General features: G+C 36.9%; 1 protein-coding gene across 5 annotated transcripts in view; it reads right to left on the minus strand.

Annotated features, from left to right (window-relative positions):
* LOC105224554 (ephrin type-B receptor 1-B) overlaps nucleotides 1-17441 on the minus strand; it is a 49782-nt gene that overhangs the window by 14484 nt on the left and 17857 nt on the right. For 4 of the 5 annotated variants that reach the window (XM_049459561.1, XM_049459563.1, XM_049459562.1 and 1 more), the window contains 4 exons: nucleotides 17057-17437; nucleotides 16051-16995; nucleotides 15517-15693; nucleotides 4798-4845 (listed from right to left, as the gene is read on the minus strand). In XM_049459561.1, the coding sequence (XP_049315518.1) occupies nucleotides 4798-4845; nucleotides 15517-15693; nucleotides 16051-16995; nucleotides 17057-17437 (1551 nt within the window). The remainder of the gene's footprint in view (nucleotides 1-4797; nucleotides 4846-15516; nucleotides 15694-16050; nucleotides 16996-17056; nucleotides 17438-17441) is intronic. The other variant, XM_049459565.1, reaches the window with a different exon arrangement.

Genomic DNA, 17441 nt, shown 5'->3' on the forward strand with positions numbered 1-17441 from the left:
ATTTTATTAATATCGATTTGTATATATTTTTTTTTGTAAAGGTATTATTTTTATTTATATTTTATTATATTAATTACTATTCAACCGCGGTTTTGTTATATTAAAATATTTGATGTCCGAATATTTTGTATTTAGGTACACCCTAATACTCGGACTTTTGTTTTGTGCGATTGAGAGCTCGTTGAAGAGATCAATGCGCTTTTTACATTAGTGTTTGTTTGTATGTGTTTATAAATATGTTTTTGTTCTTAAGCAATTGAGAGCTCGTTAGAGAGATCAATTCGCTTTGTGCCTAAGTATGCACGAATTGTTTGTTATGCTTTGTTCGTAGGCAATTGAGAGCTCGTTAGAGAGATCAATTAGCTTTTTGTCCACAATCCTGCTTGTTTTTGTTTGGCAAAGAACAAGAGGTATTGCTGGATAATTGCAAATGTGGACTTTGAGCTTTTGTTTTTTTTTGAGATTTTGTGTTTTTTGTCACAGGCAGATTTTGCCGCATGTTTGTACGTAATAATAGATTGAAACCGGAGTTGAAAAAGGTAATTTTCTTTGTGCTTTTGAAATGCACTTTTATTTAGCTTCTATTAGACCCGCCGTCTAATATACATACGTATATATATATATAGAGATTTCGCGGTTGGAAATTATACATACATATGTATAATGAAATATATAATGAATATATGTATGCTTCCACTAAGTAATTATATATGCATATATGTATGTAAATGTAGTTATTTTAGTTTTGTTTGTGCTTTTGCCTTCTATTTTATGTTTTGAAATATTTCTGCATTTGCTTTTTTACTGTATGCAGTCCTGCTTATTGCTTTATTAAACATAAGGGACTGCCGGAAATTGTTCGCATATGAATGCTTGAATATTGGCTGCTTTTTGTTTTTATTAAGTTGTTGTGTTTGAATACACCAAGGTGAGCTTAACATTTAGGCATTTGAAAATTTGTTTATTTAAGGTTTTAACTATGTAGATGAATGTATATATTATACCAAACTTAGAAGTTTGGCAACCGTTTTATAGTGTTGTTAAAACGGATTTTGACTATCGATTTTATAATAGTATGTAAATCAGTTTTTCATATATTCATAATACAAATTATGGTAAATTGAATTGAATACGCTCACTTTGTTCTTCATCTAGGGTTTTTGAGGGGATATATACATATGCCAGTGTGTGTCTGCGGGTATTCGGGCCTTTAATATTAATTCCTCTTCTTCTAGTCCTGTAGCTTACTGCTGCCTGCGGCCATTCCTTGTAATTTTGTTGTTTTGTATTTTTGTGTGTTATTCGCGCCCGATTTGTGTTTTTGCTTTGTTTTATTTCTGTTTTTTCACAGCACTGTTTTGTTTTTGCACTGCACACTTTTTTTACCGTCCCGCTGCACTTTTTTAGTTTATGTATTTTTTTTTGTATACGTACAAAAACTTATATTTTTTCTACCGCATGTATTGTTATGTATGTACATACGTATATATGCATGTACATATAGTTTGTTTGTTTTGTGTCACTGCACTTTGTTACCGAATTTAGTTTTGTGTTTTGGTATAAATGTACATATGTATGTATGTTTATTTTGAATTTTGTATCGCACTTTTTGTCACCACTTTTATGTTTATTTTCGCGACACTAAACTTTTTTTTCTAATATTTATGTATCTGTCTGTTTCAGTTCTGCCACCGCACCATATATGTACTTATGTATGTCAAAACATTTCTTTTTTTACGAAATTTTGTAGAAACCAATAGCGCCTTTCGGTAAGGCTCGAAGGACCATGTTTAAACGTACACTCAATAGAGTGGGGTGCAGCTACCACTGCTTTAATTAAAATGCAAATATCCGTTTTATTTTTGAACACTTTGTTTTTTCAACAATTTTATTTATAATAATAAAATGATATTTTGCACAGTTACCAAGTATTTTATAAAGTTAATTAATTGAGTATCGGCGAGCCTCCAATGACGTAGAAGATTTGATGGTGTTGATGTTCGAGTTTTTCGCGGATCAGTCAGCGCGCAGAATTGTTGTCGGTCAATGTATAGATGCGAAAGTTGGTGGCGAATGCATGTAAATGTGCGGTTTGTATAGAACGAATGTAAATTGTAGCGCGAGATCGGTGACGAAAAGCGTATGTTGATGTGTGATCTGTCTGTCACGAAGTGTGTCTGCTTTTTTCTGTCCATCCTTTTTGCGGAGTGGGTTGGTGTACAGATGTGGTGAGTTCTGTTTTAGTGTCATCTGCTGCGGTGAACTGAGCTGTTTTATTAAGGTGCGCCAGTTTTTTCGGGTAGAGTGAGCGGATGCTTAACTCATTTAAACAGCGTGTAGAGGAGGCTAATCCCACGGTAGTTGGCGCAGAATGTGGGGTCTCCTTTTTTATGGATTGGGCATAGCACACTTAAATTCCAATCGTTGGGCATACTTTCGTCCGACCCTATTTTGCAAAGAAGCTGATGCATGCACCTTATCTGCTCTTCGCCGCCGTGTTTAAATAGCTCGGCCGGCAATCCATCGGCCCCTGCCGCTTTGTTGTTTTTCAGGCGGGAATTTGCTATTCGTACTTCTTCATGGTCGGGCAATGGAACGTCTGCTCCATCGTCATCGATTGGGGTGTCGGGTTCGCCTTCTCCTGGTGTTGTGCGTTCACTGCCATTCAGCAGGCTGGAGAAGCTCGGCCGGCAATCCATCGGCCCCTGCCCCTTTGTTGTTTTTCAGGCGGGTAATTGCTATTCGAACTTCTTCATGGTCGGGCAATGGAACGTCTGCTCCATCGTCATCGATTGGGGTATCGGGTTCGCCTTCTCCTGGTGTTGTGCGTTCACTGCCATTCAGCAGGCTGGAGAAGTGTTCCCCCCATAATTTAAGTATGCTCTGGGGATCGGTGGCTAGATAAACTTGAGGGGTTCTACAGGAGTATGTTCCGGTCTTGAAACCTTCTGTAAGCCCCCGAATCTTTTCGTAGAATTTTCGAGCATTACCATTGTCGGCCAGCTTATCAAGCTCTTCGTACTCACACATTTCGGCCTCTTTCTTTTTCTGTCTACAAATGCGTCGCGCTTACCTCTTCACCTTTCGGTATCTATCCCATCCCGCACGTGTTGTGGTCGATCGTAACGTTGCGTGGTAGGCAGCCTGTTTTCTCTCGGTACTCCTCGTCGTACCAGCTGTTGTTTTGAACTTTCGGAAAACCAATGGTTTCGGTTGCAGCTGTACGTAAGGAGTTTGAAATGCCGTCCCACAGTTCCCTTATACCGAGTTGTTGATTAGTGCTCTCAGAGAGCAGGAGTGCAAGCCGAGTAGAAAATCGTTCGGCTGTCTGTTGAGATTGCAGCTTCTCGACGTCGAACCTTCCTTGTGTTTGTTGGCGTGCGTTTTTTGCTGCACAGAGGCGGGTGCGAATTTTGGCTGCAACAATATAGTGGTCCGAGTCGATATTAGGACCTCGGAGCGCACGCACATCTAAAACACTGGAAACGTGTCTTCCGTCTATCACAACATGATCGATCTGGTTGGAGGTTTTTCGATCCGGAGACAGCCACGTAGCTTGATGTATCTTCTTATGCTGGAATCTAGTACTACAGATAACCATATTTCGGGCCCCGGCGAAGTCGATCAGCCTCAACGCATTTGCGGATGTTTCCTCGTGGAGGCTGAATTTACCGACCGTAGTGCCAAAGATACCTTCTTTGCCCACCCTGGCGTTGAAGTCGCCAAGCACGATTTTGACATCGTGGCGGGGGCATCTCTCATAAGTGCGCTCCAAGCACTCATAAAAGGCATCTTTGGTCACGTCGTCCTTCTCTTCCGTCGGGGCGTGGGCGCAAATAAGCGATAAGTTGAAGAACCTCGCTTTGATGCGGATTGTGGCTAGACGTTCATTCTCCGGAGTGAATGATAGTACTCGGCGACGGAGTCTCTCTCCCACCACGAATCCAAATCAATAAACGAAATAGTTTACTTAGAAAAAATTCTTGAAAAATGCCTTTTTTTTCGACCTCCTAAAAATGATTTTTTAACAAGGGAAAAGAAGATATAAGCAAGTACTCAGACTTTTGCTGCCTAGTGTAGCTGGACTATTATCTTATCTTATCTTAATAATATTTACTACTTAGCCCAAGGTTATAGCAAAAAAAAAACAGTCCACACTGTTTAATAATAGTTTGAGTTTTGATAGTAATCAATACATATTACCCCATTGTTACTGACTAACCCATCAACAAGAACTCAAATATTTGCTTTCGGTTAGAAAGATATTGGTATTAGGTTGAGCAAATAGTTTATGGAAAGTTCAAACTTAACATAACCTTTTATATTTTACATATTTACATATATACATATAGGCTAGCGTCGATTTAATTTTAAACCATAGAACAGATTAATTATAGAAAAAATAAAGACAATTATCAGCGAAATTCTTCGCATAATTTAGTGTACGTAATAGTATCATTATCAAATTCTTTTATATTGTATTATTAATGCTTTAGTACAATAAGTATGTTGTTCTATTAAAATAGTTATAGATGTATATACTATTGTTATAGCTAAAGGAAGTAGTTAGTATGACATATAATATTTCAAACAAATTTAAGATATTAAAAATGTTGGATGGTTCAGAAGCGCAAATGAAAATATTTTGTCTACTTAGACAATTTAAATATAACCAATTTAACATAAACTTTATAAATATTGTAATATTTATGACATGCGGACCAATCATCATTTATATAACCAATTTAGTATACTATTCCCAATTCCGTAAATAATAAATATAAAATAAAAAATTACCATTTGATTGAATGGTTTTAACGATTGGCGTAGTATCCATGGCATGAACTATAATTTAGATAGAGAAAGCTATTGATAAATAAAAGTATTCATTAAATTAAATCTGATTCAACATATACAGTACAATTTTGTAATTTTTATACGCGTGAGTACATACTATTAGTATTTAATGAAATCTTCTCAGGTAAAATTGCGATGTTAAAAGTAATACATATGAGATATATTGGGTATTCGAAAAAGTATTTTCGTGTTTCTAATCAAATTTCCATTTATTCTTTTTATATTTATGCTAATAAATAACTAAACTAATATGTGCCATTTTGGTTGACCCCTTTTTGTAATTTTTCCGCTAGAGACATTATTCCATCAGTATAAAACTTCCTCAGTATAAATCGAAATTATCCGAACAGAAAAGAGCGACCCTTGTTGTGCTACACGAACTGATAAAACATCGTCTCCGTAAACTTCACAAATATCATTGGTGACTTGCGTGGCAAAATTTTCAAAATATAGCGAATTTCTTCATTATTTTCACTCATTTTTGAACAATTGCTTTTTTCCAACTTCCCCAAATTTAATTTTTCTTGGTTAAATGAAGCTTAAAATGTCACCTTTCTAACACTATATGGTATGACACAAAGTCATTGGTAGCACTGGAGATATACGACTGCAACATCTATTGGCAAAAAACGAAAATAATTTTTTGACTACCCAATAAGAGGTGTGTTAGCTTGAAATTGCTAGTTTTGATTTTTAAAAGATGGTATAATATTCGTGCTACTGACATGTATTTTTTAAATGATCTCACTCTATCGAAATTTACTTATAAAATATGGCGAACATAGTAGTCTTGTTTGGAGAAACGAAAACATTGCTATATAGGACACCCTTACTCCAATTGCATCAAATTAGAAACGGCTGTCATGGGAACGGCAGCTCGAACTCCGGCTCGGAGCAGGAACTGTTTGGAGAGAAGAATGTTAGGCTTTTTTACAGGACGCATGCGAGCCTCACTGTGTAGATGTACGATGGGAGACATCAAAAAACATCCTGTTATAGTCCACAGTGAGGCGTTCTGGCAGGTCTATATCTTGCTTCAATTCTTGCCAGCCAGCGACTTGAGGATTTCTACTTTTTTGGCAATCTCGGTTGTGTGTGGAGTGCAGACTGTCATTTGAAAACCCTAAAATTTTAGGAATTCGGAATTTTGACATCATCGACGGAAACGTTGAGGGCCAGTCTGTACTACTTGGTCCGGTTTGTTAATAGGGTGGCCGTGGATTTGGTAGGGCAGGGATGTGCACATTTTTAGCCCGCAAAGTTAGCAAAGTGCGCACGGGGGCTAGATGAGGGGAATATTAGTTTAGGGAGGGAAGGGCATAACAAGTTGAGAAAAGTTGCGAAAAAAATCAATTACATTCCTCCGTAACTTGATGTTCATCGCAGAGTGGTTGCGGCAATACTGACATTGTACACAAATTTAAGAGTGGAAGTTTACTTCATATCGGAATTGTACAGTTGTGTGAACAAAAAGAGGTAAACATAATTTGCACGTTTTAGAAATTCGCATTAATATCTGTTTTAATTTACCTTTGGATGCTGGAAATTCTAATCACTGTTAGGAAAAAATAAATATATGTTATACTTGTATCTAAAAACAATTTTATTTAATAAGAAAACAGCATATTTTAAAACTTCACAACACCTTATGGTTGTTCCTATTTTGCTCACACCACTGTACATGTGATAGATCAGTCAATGGTGGTGATGCCAGTTGTAAAAATTCATTTTAGTTACAATTGGGAAAACTTTTATCAAGTTGTAGGCTTTTATACGTACATATGCATATCTGCATATATGTTCAAAAAAAGGTACTTATGACCATTATATACATATATTGTGTTTAAACATATTGCAGTTCCATTTAATGAAAATGCTTATATAAATATATGATTTGTAATATTTTCAGTTTGGTTGTTTTATCAAAATATTCAAAGAATTGAGGTTTTTTTCTATAATTGTTTTGTTAAATTTTAAAAATCTAAGTTGCCTCTGGAAATGTATTAAAATAATAATATGCGCTATAGAAAGGGAACACATATTTTCTAAAATATAAGAAATCATCAAATAAAAATATATATGCGCGGTATGGCATTATTAATTGAGAGTGGCTAAGCACACAAATAGAATACAAACGCTAATGGCATAAATATCTTCTCATTTCGCTACCTGCGACAAGCGTTTTGTTCTCGTTTTCATTCGAACAATGTTGCCATTATTCAATACGCATATGTAGTTTTGTACACATCTAAGTTTTCAATTATAATTTTTCATAATATATAATATCAAAACTGAAATCAAACTATTAAAATTAGTTTATATATTTGCAAATAATAGCATTCGATTCTGAATTTGAGTTATTTTAAGAAAATTTCAAATATATTGAAGACAATTTTTATAATTACTACAGTATATCGAGCCTGGCAACCCTGCGGAAAACCTAATGTCGTTGGAAATTCTACGATTGGCGGGTGGTAGGAGGGTTGTTGGGTAATTATTTACATTGCGCTCTCATAAGATAAGGTCATATGTGTTTGAAGAAACAGTGGTTCATAAACTGAAGTTATTATTGAAATTACTTTTTATAAGGAAGTTTAAAGAAATAACCTGGTTTGAAACTTTTTGCTTCGAAAATTATACAATGTATCTAAAATAAGAAGTAGGTTATCTGATTTAAATTTTGGTACAATAATGCGTGTAGCTATAGCAAATGAGATTAAACCAAACATATAATTTATTATTTCAAATAAACAAAATTAAATGCTGATATAAAGACACATTAAAAAAAATGATTACTAAAATCAAATATTTATTATACTTTTTGTTATTTGTCTTACATTTTATAAATTTATAGTAGTTACAAAGAAATTTAAAATTGTTAGGCAATTTTATAATTATTACCCACAGTGCAACTTCCCATATATGCGTGCGCTCTCATTTGTAAACATGGTGTGAGAAAATACGTTGCTCTCATTTGTAAATATGTAGTGGTAAAATACGTTGCGCTTACTTCCCTCTTCATGTTTGCCCGCGATGATCCCCTCACCTAGCCCTCAAAATGTGCACTCGTGCGCGCACGGGCAAAATGCCACTGAGGGCTAATATGTCCATCCCTGTGGTAGGGGACAGTTTTAGCTTTGCCACAACATAGAGATTAAATGTTGATCAAACTGGAAGTCATGGTGCTAATTGAGCCCCGTTGGATCGCTGAAGTACTTTCTTTGTTGGCCACTCGTCTGGAATGGCAGTGTATACCGCGAACTAGAATAACCGTGAAAGTTATTGTAGCAATATTGCGGAACATGTCTTAAGATAGCTGGATGTGTTATATCAAGTCGAGGTGGAGTTAAGGTAAAGCTTCTTAATGAAAACTCAGTAAAAAAATTCATTTCCTGGGGTCCACTTTAGAGGAGGTCTCCTGCAGGTGGACTGCTAGGACGAGAGGTCTGCTCTCTCTGGCTGATGGAGATCGCTCCCAAGCTGGTTAGGTGGGAAGGCCCCGTCCTCTGCACAAAAAGGGGAAACGTCATTCCGCCCACGTACACATTGACGGTGTTTCTGCCTAGATGCGCAGGCATGCCATATGAGTTTGCTCTCGGGCTCATAAAAAACCAGAACGTGGAACTTAGTACATCGATGTCGAAGACTCCGGATAGCACGCTAAACCTTTTTATAGACGCTGAGTTATTCGAATACATCCAGAGAGGAAACTACACTACAGGATCAGCTTGGTGATCATGAAGCCATATACGCTTAAAATGCCCATTGAGAGCGGACAACGGAGAAAATTCTGGTGGATGAGGACGCCACTCATCCCGGCGCTCATACGTTAAAGCAACCTGTGCGACCCCTGAGACCCCCGTTCCCACAATAGTTGGGTCTACGTAACCGGAATGGATCCGGATTTTTATCTGACGTGAAACAACAACAACTGCTGAACCCCTGGAAGTCCCTAGCATGAAGACATGATTGGTGCTACCCTCCACGTATGGCAGCGCGCAAGACGGTAAGGATGAGGACCAGCTCCTCATGGAGCCGATCCTATAGTGACTGTCAACGTGGAAGTTGTCCAGGTAAACCTGCACCGCGTGGCATAAGCCTCAGCTGTAACCGGTCAGGTAGCCAAACCGACAACGCTTTATATGACAACAGAAGTGTGTGGTAGATGTAAGACAATTTCATCCATGCGGATAAAATAATTAACTGGTGTAACGCCATTAGCCCTTCACCCAAAGGACAGCATTACCAAAGAGGTAAACTTCACCAAGAAGTTCAAGGTTACCCTTAGTAGTATAGCTGAATGGAATGATTACATTCCCGAGCTATTGCTTAAGGATAGTACAATCAATTCGTACACCAACGGGTCGAAAACGTCGGGGTAAAGTGGTGCAGAAGTCGTAGAATCACGCACCAAACTCATCGCAGCTATGGGAAGTTTTCCGAGTATTTTTCAAGCAGAAGTCTTTGCTATATATCGTCTATATATTTTCTCTTAAGGTTGAATGTCCTAGAGAGTCTAATGGACATACTTATAGTACATTACATAGAGGGCCGATCAACAGAAACTGTCCTACACGAAGTAGTAAATGTAATAGAAAGTCATTACATTTCAAGCAATATACAAAGGCAGTCACTCACTGGACACAGAAGGAGCCTTTGAGAACATAAAGATAAGCACATTCAGGGCGGCATAGATCACATGGTGTGCAGATGGATTCAATCGATGCTTATGAACCGAACCATTATAGCATCACACGGTTCAGTGACACGAACATATGTGTGGCAATTCTGTCTTGAGTAGTATACCATTACTCTAACTCCGAAGAAGAAATGAAAACATAGCTTATGTAGATGCAATGGTGATATTGGTATCAGGGCTGTTTCCTTTCAAAATCAATGAGATTATGGAAAAAATCTTACGGAAGTTTCACCTATAGCACAAGAACAACGGACTGGGTGTTATCCTTAATAAAAGGAAACTAATGCTATTCACGAATATAACCAAACTGCCTCAAATTCAACACACACACCGCGAAACATTTGGGTGTCGAGGTATGTATACATGCAAAAGAATACTTAGCAGCGACCAAAACCGAATATAATTACGTGGGCGCGTACGGCCGTCACTAGACCAATCATTACTGGAGCGCTGATTTGGTCATCATCATTAAATTAACAATATATCAGAAAATGAAATAGATTTAAGAGGCGGCGGACATGAGTTGTCTGAATGACGCGCTAAATACATTTTCTAACAGAAAGTGGCACTACTCCCACGGTTGGACTTCTATAGGGACTTTCAGGTAAAAATACTTTCTATACGTGAATGAAGAAGAGGTTTATTAGGAGAGAGGAGTACAATCCAAAAAGGAATTGCCGTGTAGAGACAGGGTCATATTCCGATTGGCTTGACATCTCTCAATATTTCTGTCCACCAAACTCATTTTCAAAACGGAAGTACTAGGCTTGGAAAAGGCCTCTATATTTTATGTTACTCCAATGTAGTAAACCCAGCAAGGATGGCTTTAAAGCTGACTGGCAGGTCAACTCAACTTATCCACAATTTGAGTTTCCGGTCAAAAGAAAAAGCAACAAAAAAAAGTAGACGGGTTAGCTAAGTCAGGAGCTTTACTAGACGAATCCGAGGAAGAAACAACACTGTATTCGCTAAGACCGATAAAGAGGGAGCTCAATAGGCAAATTGAACAAATAGCCCAATGATAGATAGAACTCTACAACCAAATGCAAGATAGCTAAACAGATGGGAGCAAATTATGAAAAAACCACAACTAAAGACTTATAACATCTATCTTAAGGGGGCACTGGCCATTTGGAGAACATGGCTAAAAAATGCGTATGCCCTGGAAAAGCAATTCAAATAGAACTCGACGGGAGCATAGGCACTTTTTCTGTGAATGCCTAACTCTATCACCTCGATCTTTTGGTGTCTATCAGATACCAAACCTTGAATGTCTATCAATAAAAAAAATAACGGAGATTAATAGTTTCATTCAGGGCACTGAAATGGGATGAACACAACAATCGAACAGGATATCAAGATCTAACGTTAGTGTAACAAAACGACGCTACCAGCGCTAACAGAGCCCGAAAGGACAGCACTCTTACCCACTTCTATAATACAACAAATCAACCCCTTTTCCGGCAAAATACTTTTCACCGCCTCCTAGGTGAATTAATAGAACTTTCCCTGACTACGACATTCAACACCTTACCGACTAGATTATGGAGGCAATGGACTTCAAAGAAGCTCTTAGCTATTTACCTGAGCTGTTAACACCTGTGGTAACTCGTACTCACTGAATGATATCCTTAGAGTTTAACCACCACTTATAGCAGAAGATGTCGAGTTACCTCGGAAATTTAGAGTCACCCCTGCACAATTGTTTCCTGTATACTATGGTTTGAACTTAATTTTAATTTATCTAAAATTCACTCCGACATTTCACAAATATGCCTTGCATGCAAGGAGTCCTGGTGTGACTTTTGCTCCCTGTTGTTGTTGTTGTGGTCGTTGTAACGGGTACCTAATCCTCGTTGGAATGGTAAGTATTAGATAAGTTGTTATCGATGTCATCCAACGGTAGGACCAGGAAACGTACTGTTTCGACGGGGTCGGCGTATTGTTTGATGTCGTCGACGTAGTTGAGAAATGACCTTATTAAGCTCCTAGAAGGCGGTTCCGCTCCAAGCAGGTCACTAAAGGGATGAATTCTCCGAAAGCACCGTAGCAGGAACTCTTTGGAGAGTTCATTATGCTCCTTAACCGGGAGCATACGGGACTCACTATGCAGGTGTTCGATGAGAGATATCAAGAGGCATCCTGTCGTAGTCCGGAGTGCAGTGTTCTGACGAGTCTAGCAAGCTTCTTCGTCTGCGACCATTGCGTCCAGATGTGAGGTAGTTAAGGACCGGCCGGCCGATTGCCTTGTAAGCTGCTAACAACGTTTCTTTATCTTTTTCCCCATGAGTTGCCGGCTAGCGACTTGGGTATTTTGTGGGGCTCTGTACTTTGGCGATAATCGACAACCCTTACCCTTCCAATAAATTATTTTTGAGCAACAATTAATGATGCATTTTTTGCTTAAGGGATCGTCTCAGTGTGAAATTTTCGATTTTTTTTGTTGCAATATCGATTGGTACACTATAAGAAATATTCTCTCAAATTTTGAAAACGAAATTTAATTTATGACGGTCGGTACAGCGTTTCTTGTAGAAATCTTTAAACGCGTTTTTCTTAGAATAGTATTTTTCTAAACGTTTTTCACTCGCAAAGGAAGAATTTTGGAGATGTCTAGTACCTACCAATTTGCAGAGAACATTTTTAACGTCATTCTCTATCGCGCTATGGAAGCTTTTCGTTCTTTTTTTTTTAAATCTTCTTATTTTGTTCTACGAAAAACTTTCGAAACAAAGGGCCAAATTTGATACTTTTTGTTAAAACCGCCGCCATTTTGTCAAATTTCAAAAAAAAATAATAATAAAGTTTCCAAAGCGCGATAGCTTCTTATAGATTAATAATCTTTTTGAAATTTTTGTTTTAAACCAAAATAGCGGCCACAATCGTTGACATCGTACAAACACTTTTTTTACGTGTAATTTAAACAATTTATTTAACTATTATACACCCAATAGATAAATATTGGGTTGTCAAAAAAGTCTTGCAGTATTTTTATTGAATCAATTCGTGTGGCACCCATACATCGAGCTTCTTTGTGACTCCAAGCTTCTTCAAATGGTTTATAACGGTTTGATGACTACTACATATGCCGGTCTCTTTCGACCAATTCAGCGATTTTATCGCAATTTTCGACGACAGGCCTTCCGGAGCGTACACCAGAACGAAAACGTTGAAACCATCGTTGTGCGGTGGAAATGGAAACTTTATCGGGTCCATAAACTGCACAAATTTTATTGGCGGCTTGAGATGCATTTTTGCCTTTATCGTAGTAGTACTGTAAAATATGCCGTATTTTCTCTTTATTTTGCTCCATGTTTGCGACGCTATAACTCACGAACGACTTAAAAAAAACGACAATCAATCAAACACGTGTTAGCGCGTGAAATGAGCTTTCCAAAAAGGTATAGCACCCGATGCTACGAATAAAACTAGAACTACGCGCTTTCAGCGCCAACTAGCGAAAATACAGCAAGACTTTTTTGACAACCCAATATAAAACAAATCGTTTTGTATTCTTCATGAATGTATTTATTTATATAAAAATAGTTAATTTCAACACTAAAAATAAAATTCGCGAAAATCAGTAATTTTTCGGAGGATCACACTGGGACGATTCCTTAGCGTTAATATCTATAGTTGCTATTTGCCTCCCAGCATAAATGACGAAATATTATCGATTGTCTAATGGCTACTGCCCGAAGTAACCTTAATCTTATTATAGTTGGCGACTTTAATGCTTGTGCTATAGAGTGGGGATGCAAACAAAAAGAATAGAAAGGCCATATCCTTACTAGGAGCTTTTGCTTTTATACCTTTGCGAAACATTTTGAACTGATGGCACTAGACTTTATACGAAAGAAATTACAAGTACATTAACGGAGTCAAATAATTTCTAAGGTTTGGTATGTTTTCATAAAATAAATAATTATTCTTCAAATCTGAGTGATTTGGTTATATTTAAAATGATAATTGTGAAATATAGGAGATGTTAATGTAATTAGTAGGTTAGTATAAGTCTTACAGCAAACGACTTTTTCAAAGCATACTTGAAACGTTTCGAACATGTAAATGATGTTTAATGCGATAATTGCGGTGGGAAGACAGTTGAGAACGTAGAGGATAAGTTGTTCTATTGCCCTCCATATGAGCAAGATGCGCAAGAACTGAAGGATGTATTCGGTATGGACCCAACCACTGAAAACATAGTAGACCAAATGGTTGAATAAAAAATGGAATGCGGTGTGCGAAATATCCGCCAGAAAATCAAAGACCCCGAGGTAACAGCGGAGAAGAGAACTCCAAAACTAAATGGACCACTAGAACGCGAACCAAGTGAACGCATATCACAACAACCATATCATCAGGGAAGAGTTTGGCGACGAACTGGGGTCAAGTAAATGCAACTTACAAAGGTATGAGCATTGCTCAAACATCCTCCCGACGACTTGACTGTGGCACTTGGGAAACGGTACATTACGGTAAGAGGTGTTTTTGTTCGGATAAAGGTTCCACACTGACAGGCTTTCGATGATTCAAAAAAATACGTTCAAATAAAATGTTGTTAGTTATTTCTCATGTGGTTTTCAAAATAAAAAATTTACATTGACTTTTTCTGTATCGTCAACTTACACCCGCTTAAGAAAACTTTTCCTTAAAAATCGCTGGCTCGTAACCGGGTTTAACCCTTTGCGACCGTATTAATTATATATATGGGTGTCATGCTGGTCGGAATTAATTTTCGTTGAAAAACAGTAATACACAATATGAAAGATTGTGAAGGAAAAATAAAATTTATTAATTGTTCTCAAAATTTAGATACTTGTAATATAATAATATGTTTATATTTACATAAAAATAATATTTTATAGTTCTTCGTCGTGTGGTATCTTTTAAATTAGTCTCCAATATAAAGCCCTGGTTTTCGAGAACATGTGTCACAAAAACAGTTAGTTTGGCGTGTTCCGCCTGAAATTTTTGTGTTTGAACATACGGAACAATTTTTACTTTTTACATCTTCATATTGCCGCAATATATATTGAGTTTTCTATTTAGCCTTTTCTCGGTATATGAGGACGACGGTCATCCAAACATAAAAAGTGACATAGGCGTCTTGATTTCTCTTGTTGCTGACTCTAATCCCCAGAAAAACATTTTGCTCCACCATTTATATGATTTTATCATACAACAATATGAATTTGCATATTGATCACTTTTATCGACACCTCCCATTTTCAAACTGTAGTTTATGATAACTTTTCATTTGCTTATGTTGACGGTGCTACCTCCTTTTAATGTTCTTTGAATAGTTTTTATACCTGAGGCATCGTAGCTGCTTCTAATAATAAAATATTACCTGATCGATAGATGGTAAAAGAGCTTTGGTGGTTGAGAGCAGACATACGGTCGCAAAGGGTTAAACCCATAGTATCTTCAGCATAGTTGGTCAGAATGTTCCGTAAAACATTTCCCGCATATGCTATTTTTCCGTTTTTTGGCATCCAGTAAATCGACCTGTTCTTGTCGTAGCAGCAGAATTGTATTTAATTGACAGTCCATGGACGGAGAAAAACTTCAGGTACGTTCCGATTACATAGACCCGATTGTCGTGGGAATACATCGACTCGCTCTAATGCTTACTGATCTGAACAGTCAAAATTTCTGACTACCTTTTTTGGAAAAAACTGTTAACTATACTTTACAGCGTTCGCAACTTAGTGGAAGAATACTTAAATTAAAACAATAAACATTGGAAACAAGGGAATACTGGCGCTGGCTTCACAACACAGTAAGATGAATAATAAAAAATATTACAGAATAAAAATTTGTCATATAAATATCTCATACTACAAATTTAGGCAGTTATGCAGCGTAATTGTCAAATTGAGACAGGAACATTTTTAGTTATGAATTGATATATGCCAAATCAATGAAAAAAAAAACAAGTATATGATGAACATTACCTTCATTGCTAGCGTAATCCAGAGGCAATGGCAAGTGATTGCTCGACTTTTTGTCAAGTTCATCTTGATTTTTAGACCGCAAGAACAAAACTGTTGCAACAATCACTAGTACTAATATAAAAACAAGAGCAACAGTAGCACCAGCAACAATTCGCATATGTATAGAGTCATCGTACCCTAGAAATGTAAAATTAGGTATTAATATACGACAGGAAAAATTTTTGTGAATATTGTGCCACTATTACATATATACGTACTACTACAAAACTCTGCTTATTGATAAAATTAAGGGACAACAATACAATAAGACATCAAGTGTAAACAATGACAGATAAATTGCTAAATCAATGTTTTAAGTAGGTTTAAGATGATACAATGAAGTGTCAGTGGAAAGAAAAATTGAAAGCAGAGCCAGAGAAAACATGTATTAAATTAAATACAATAAGAAGATATAATGTAATATAAATGTATTATAATATTTTTAGATTGTATATACTCCATAATATTCGAACTCACAATATGTTGTTTATTTACCTGAATTCATGCTCTGGTGTGTTTGAGCATAAACAATGTTACTGTAAGTGCCGTATCCATTCAATGTTTTGCACCGAACTTGAAACCCATATTCCGTATTTTCAGTGAGTCCTTCGATATGAGCTCTAGTTTCCTTTGTATTGAATACAGTTTTATTAACTGAATCCAGCTCCGGTTTGGGAAACCAACGCACCTCATAAAATTCAATAGGATAATCACTTTGCACAGATTTGTCCCATACCAAATCTACTTCCCTACTTGTGGTCGCAACAACGTGAACATTAAATACAGTGGACAGGATTGCAGACTCTGTCTTGAATGTAATTTCGGCATATTCAGTTTTTATTTGATTTAGATCGAAAGCCTGATTTTTAACTAAACTAACCGATGATTTTACATTAGTAGACATTAAGGGATTTTCAAGTGTAGCATTGAAAGATCCAAATTGGGCGGTATTTTTATTATCTTCAGAAGAATCGTTGTAATTATTGTCCGCTTCCATCAGGCTTGAAATACCGTTCAGAGAATGTATTTGAATTGTGTACGTTGTTACTGGTTCCAAATTAGTTAAGGTTAATTTGGTTTCATTAAATGAATCTGATGCTGGATTGAACACAACGTTGGAGGAGCAGGACAGACATCGTACTTTATACACAATTTCACTGCGATATTTAGTTTTTTTCAAAGAAAATGATGATTCTAATAACTCCCTTATGGGCACATTCCAAGATAGAATTGCACTTGTTTGGTCCACAAATAACAAAGTTAAATTCGTGGGAGGTCCGGGCGGTTTATAGCAAGGCATGTGCTTTCCATCGTGTGGATGTCGATAATAACCAGGAAGGCATTTACAAAATCCTGCTGCTAGATTTAGCGCATTTGAATTAGGTGGGCATGGTACACATTTATTAACATCTTTTGAACGAAATTTCCCTATCGGACATTCTTAAAAAAAAATATTAAATATTTTGTTTTCATATAATTTGGAAAAGTGCAAAATTATTACCATTACAGGTTTTATTTATGAAATCTGGCTCATATCCAACCTTGCATTGGCAGCCTCCAGTTAGAATTGTCCATTTGCCATCACCTTTACACAAGTATGTAGGTGTCTCATATGGTTCCGCATTTTCAATACAGGAGCCATTTTGTTTTTCAATTATAGTAATTTCTCTTCCCGTTGGTGTTTCATTGAAATGAGCAAAATTTTCCGTTACTGCAGGACAAGTGATATAGTAAACCTTTACTGCTAACACACTTATGCAGGCTCCTTGATCACGGAATGCAAAGTAAACACCTTTCTTTGTTACGGCAATACTTTTGACTTCAGTGTTTATATCAACGTCAGAATTTTGATTGAAGCGGCCTTCTCCTGCAGCTATACGTGCTAT

This window comes from Bactrocera dorsalis, chromosome 6 (genome assembly GCF_023373825.1).
Source record: "Bactrocera dorsalis isolate Fly_Bdor chromosome 6, ASM2337382v1, whole genome shotgun sequence".
Lineage (NCBI taxonomy): Eukaryota > Metazoa > Arthropoda > Insecta > Diptera > Tephritidae > Bactrocera > Bactrocera dorsalis.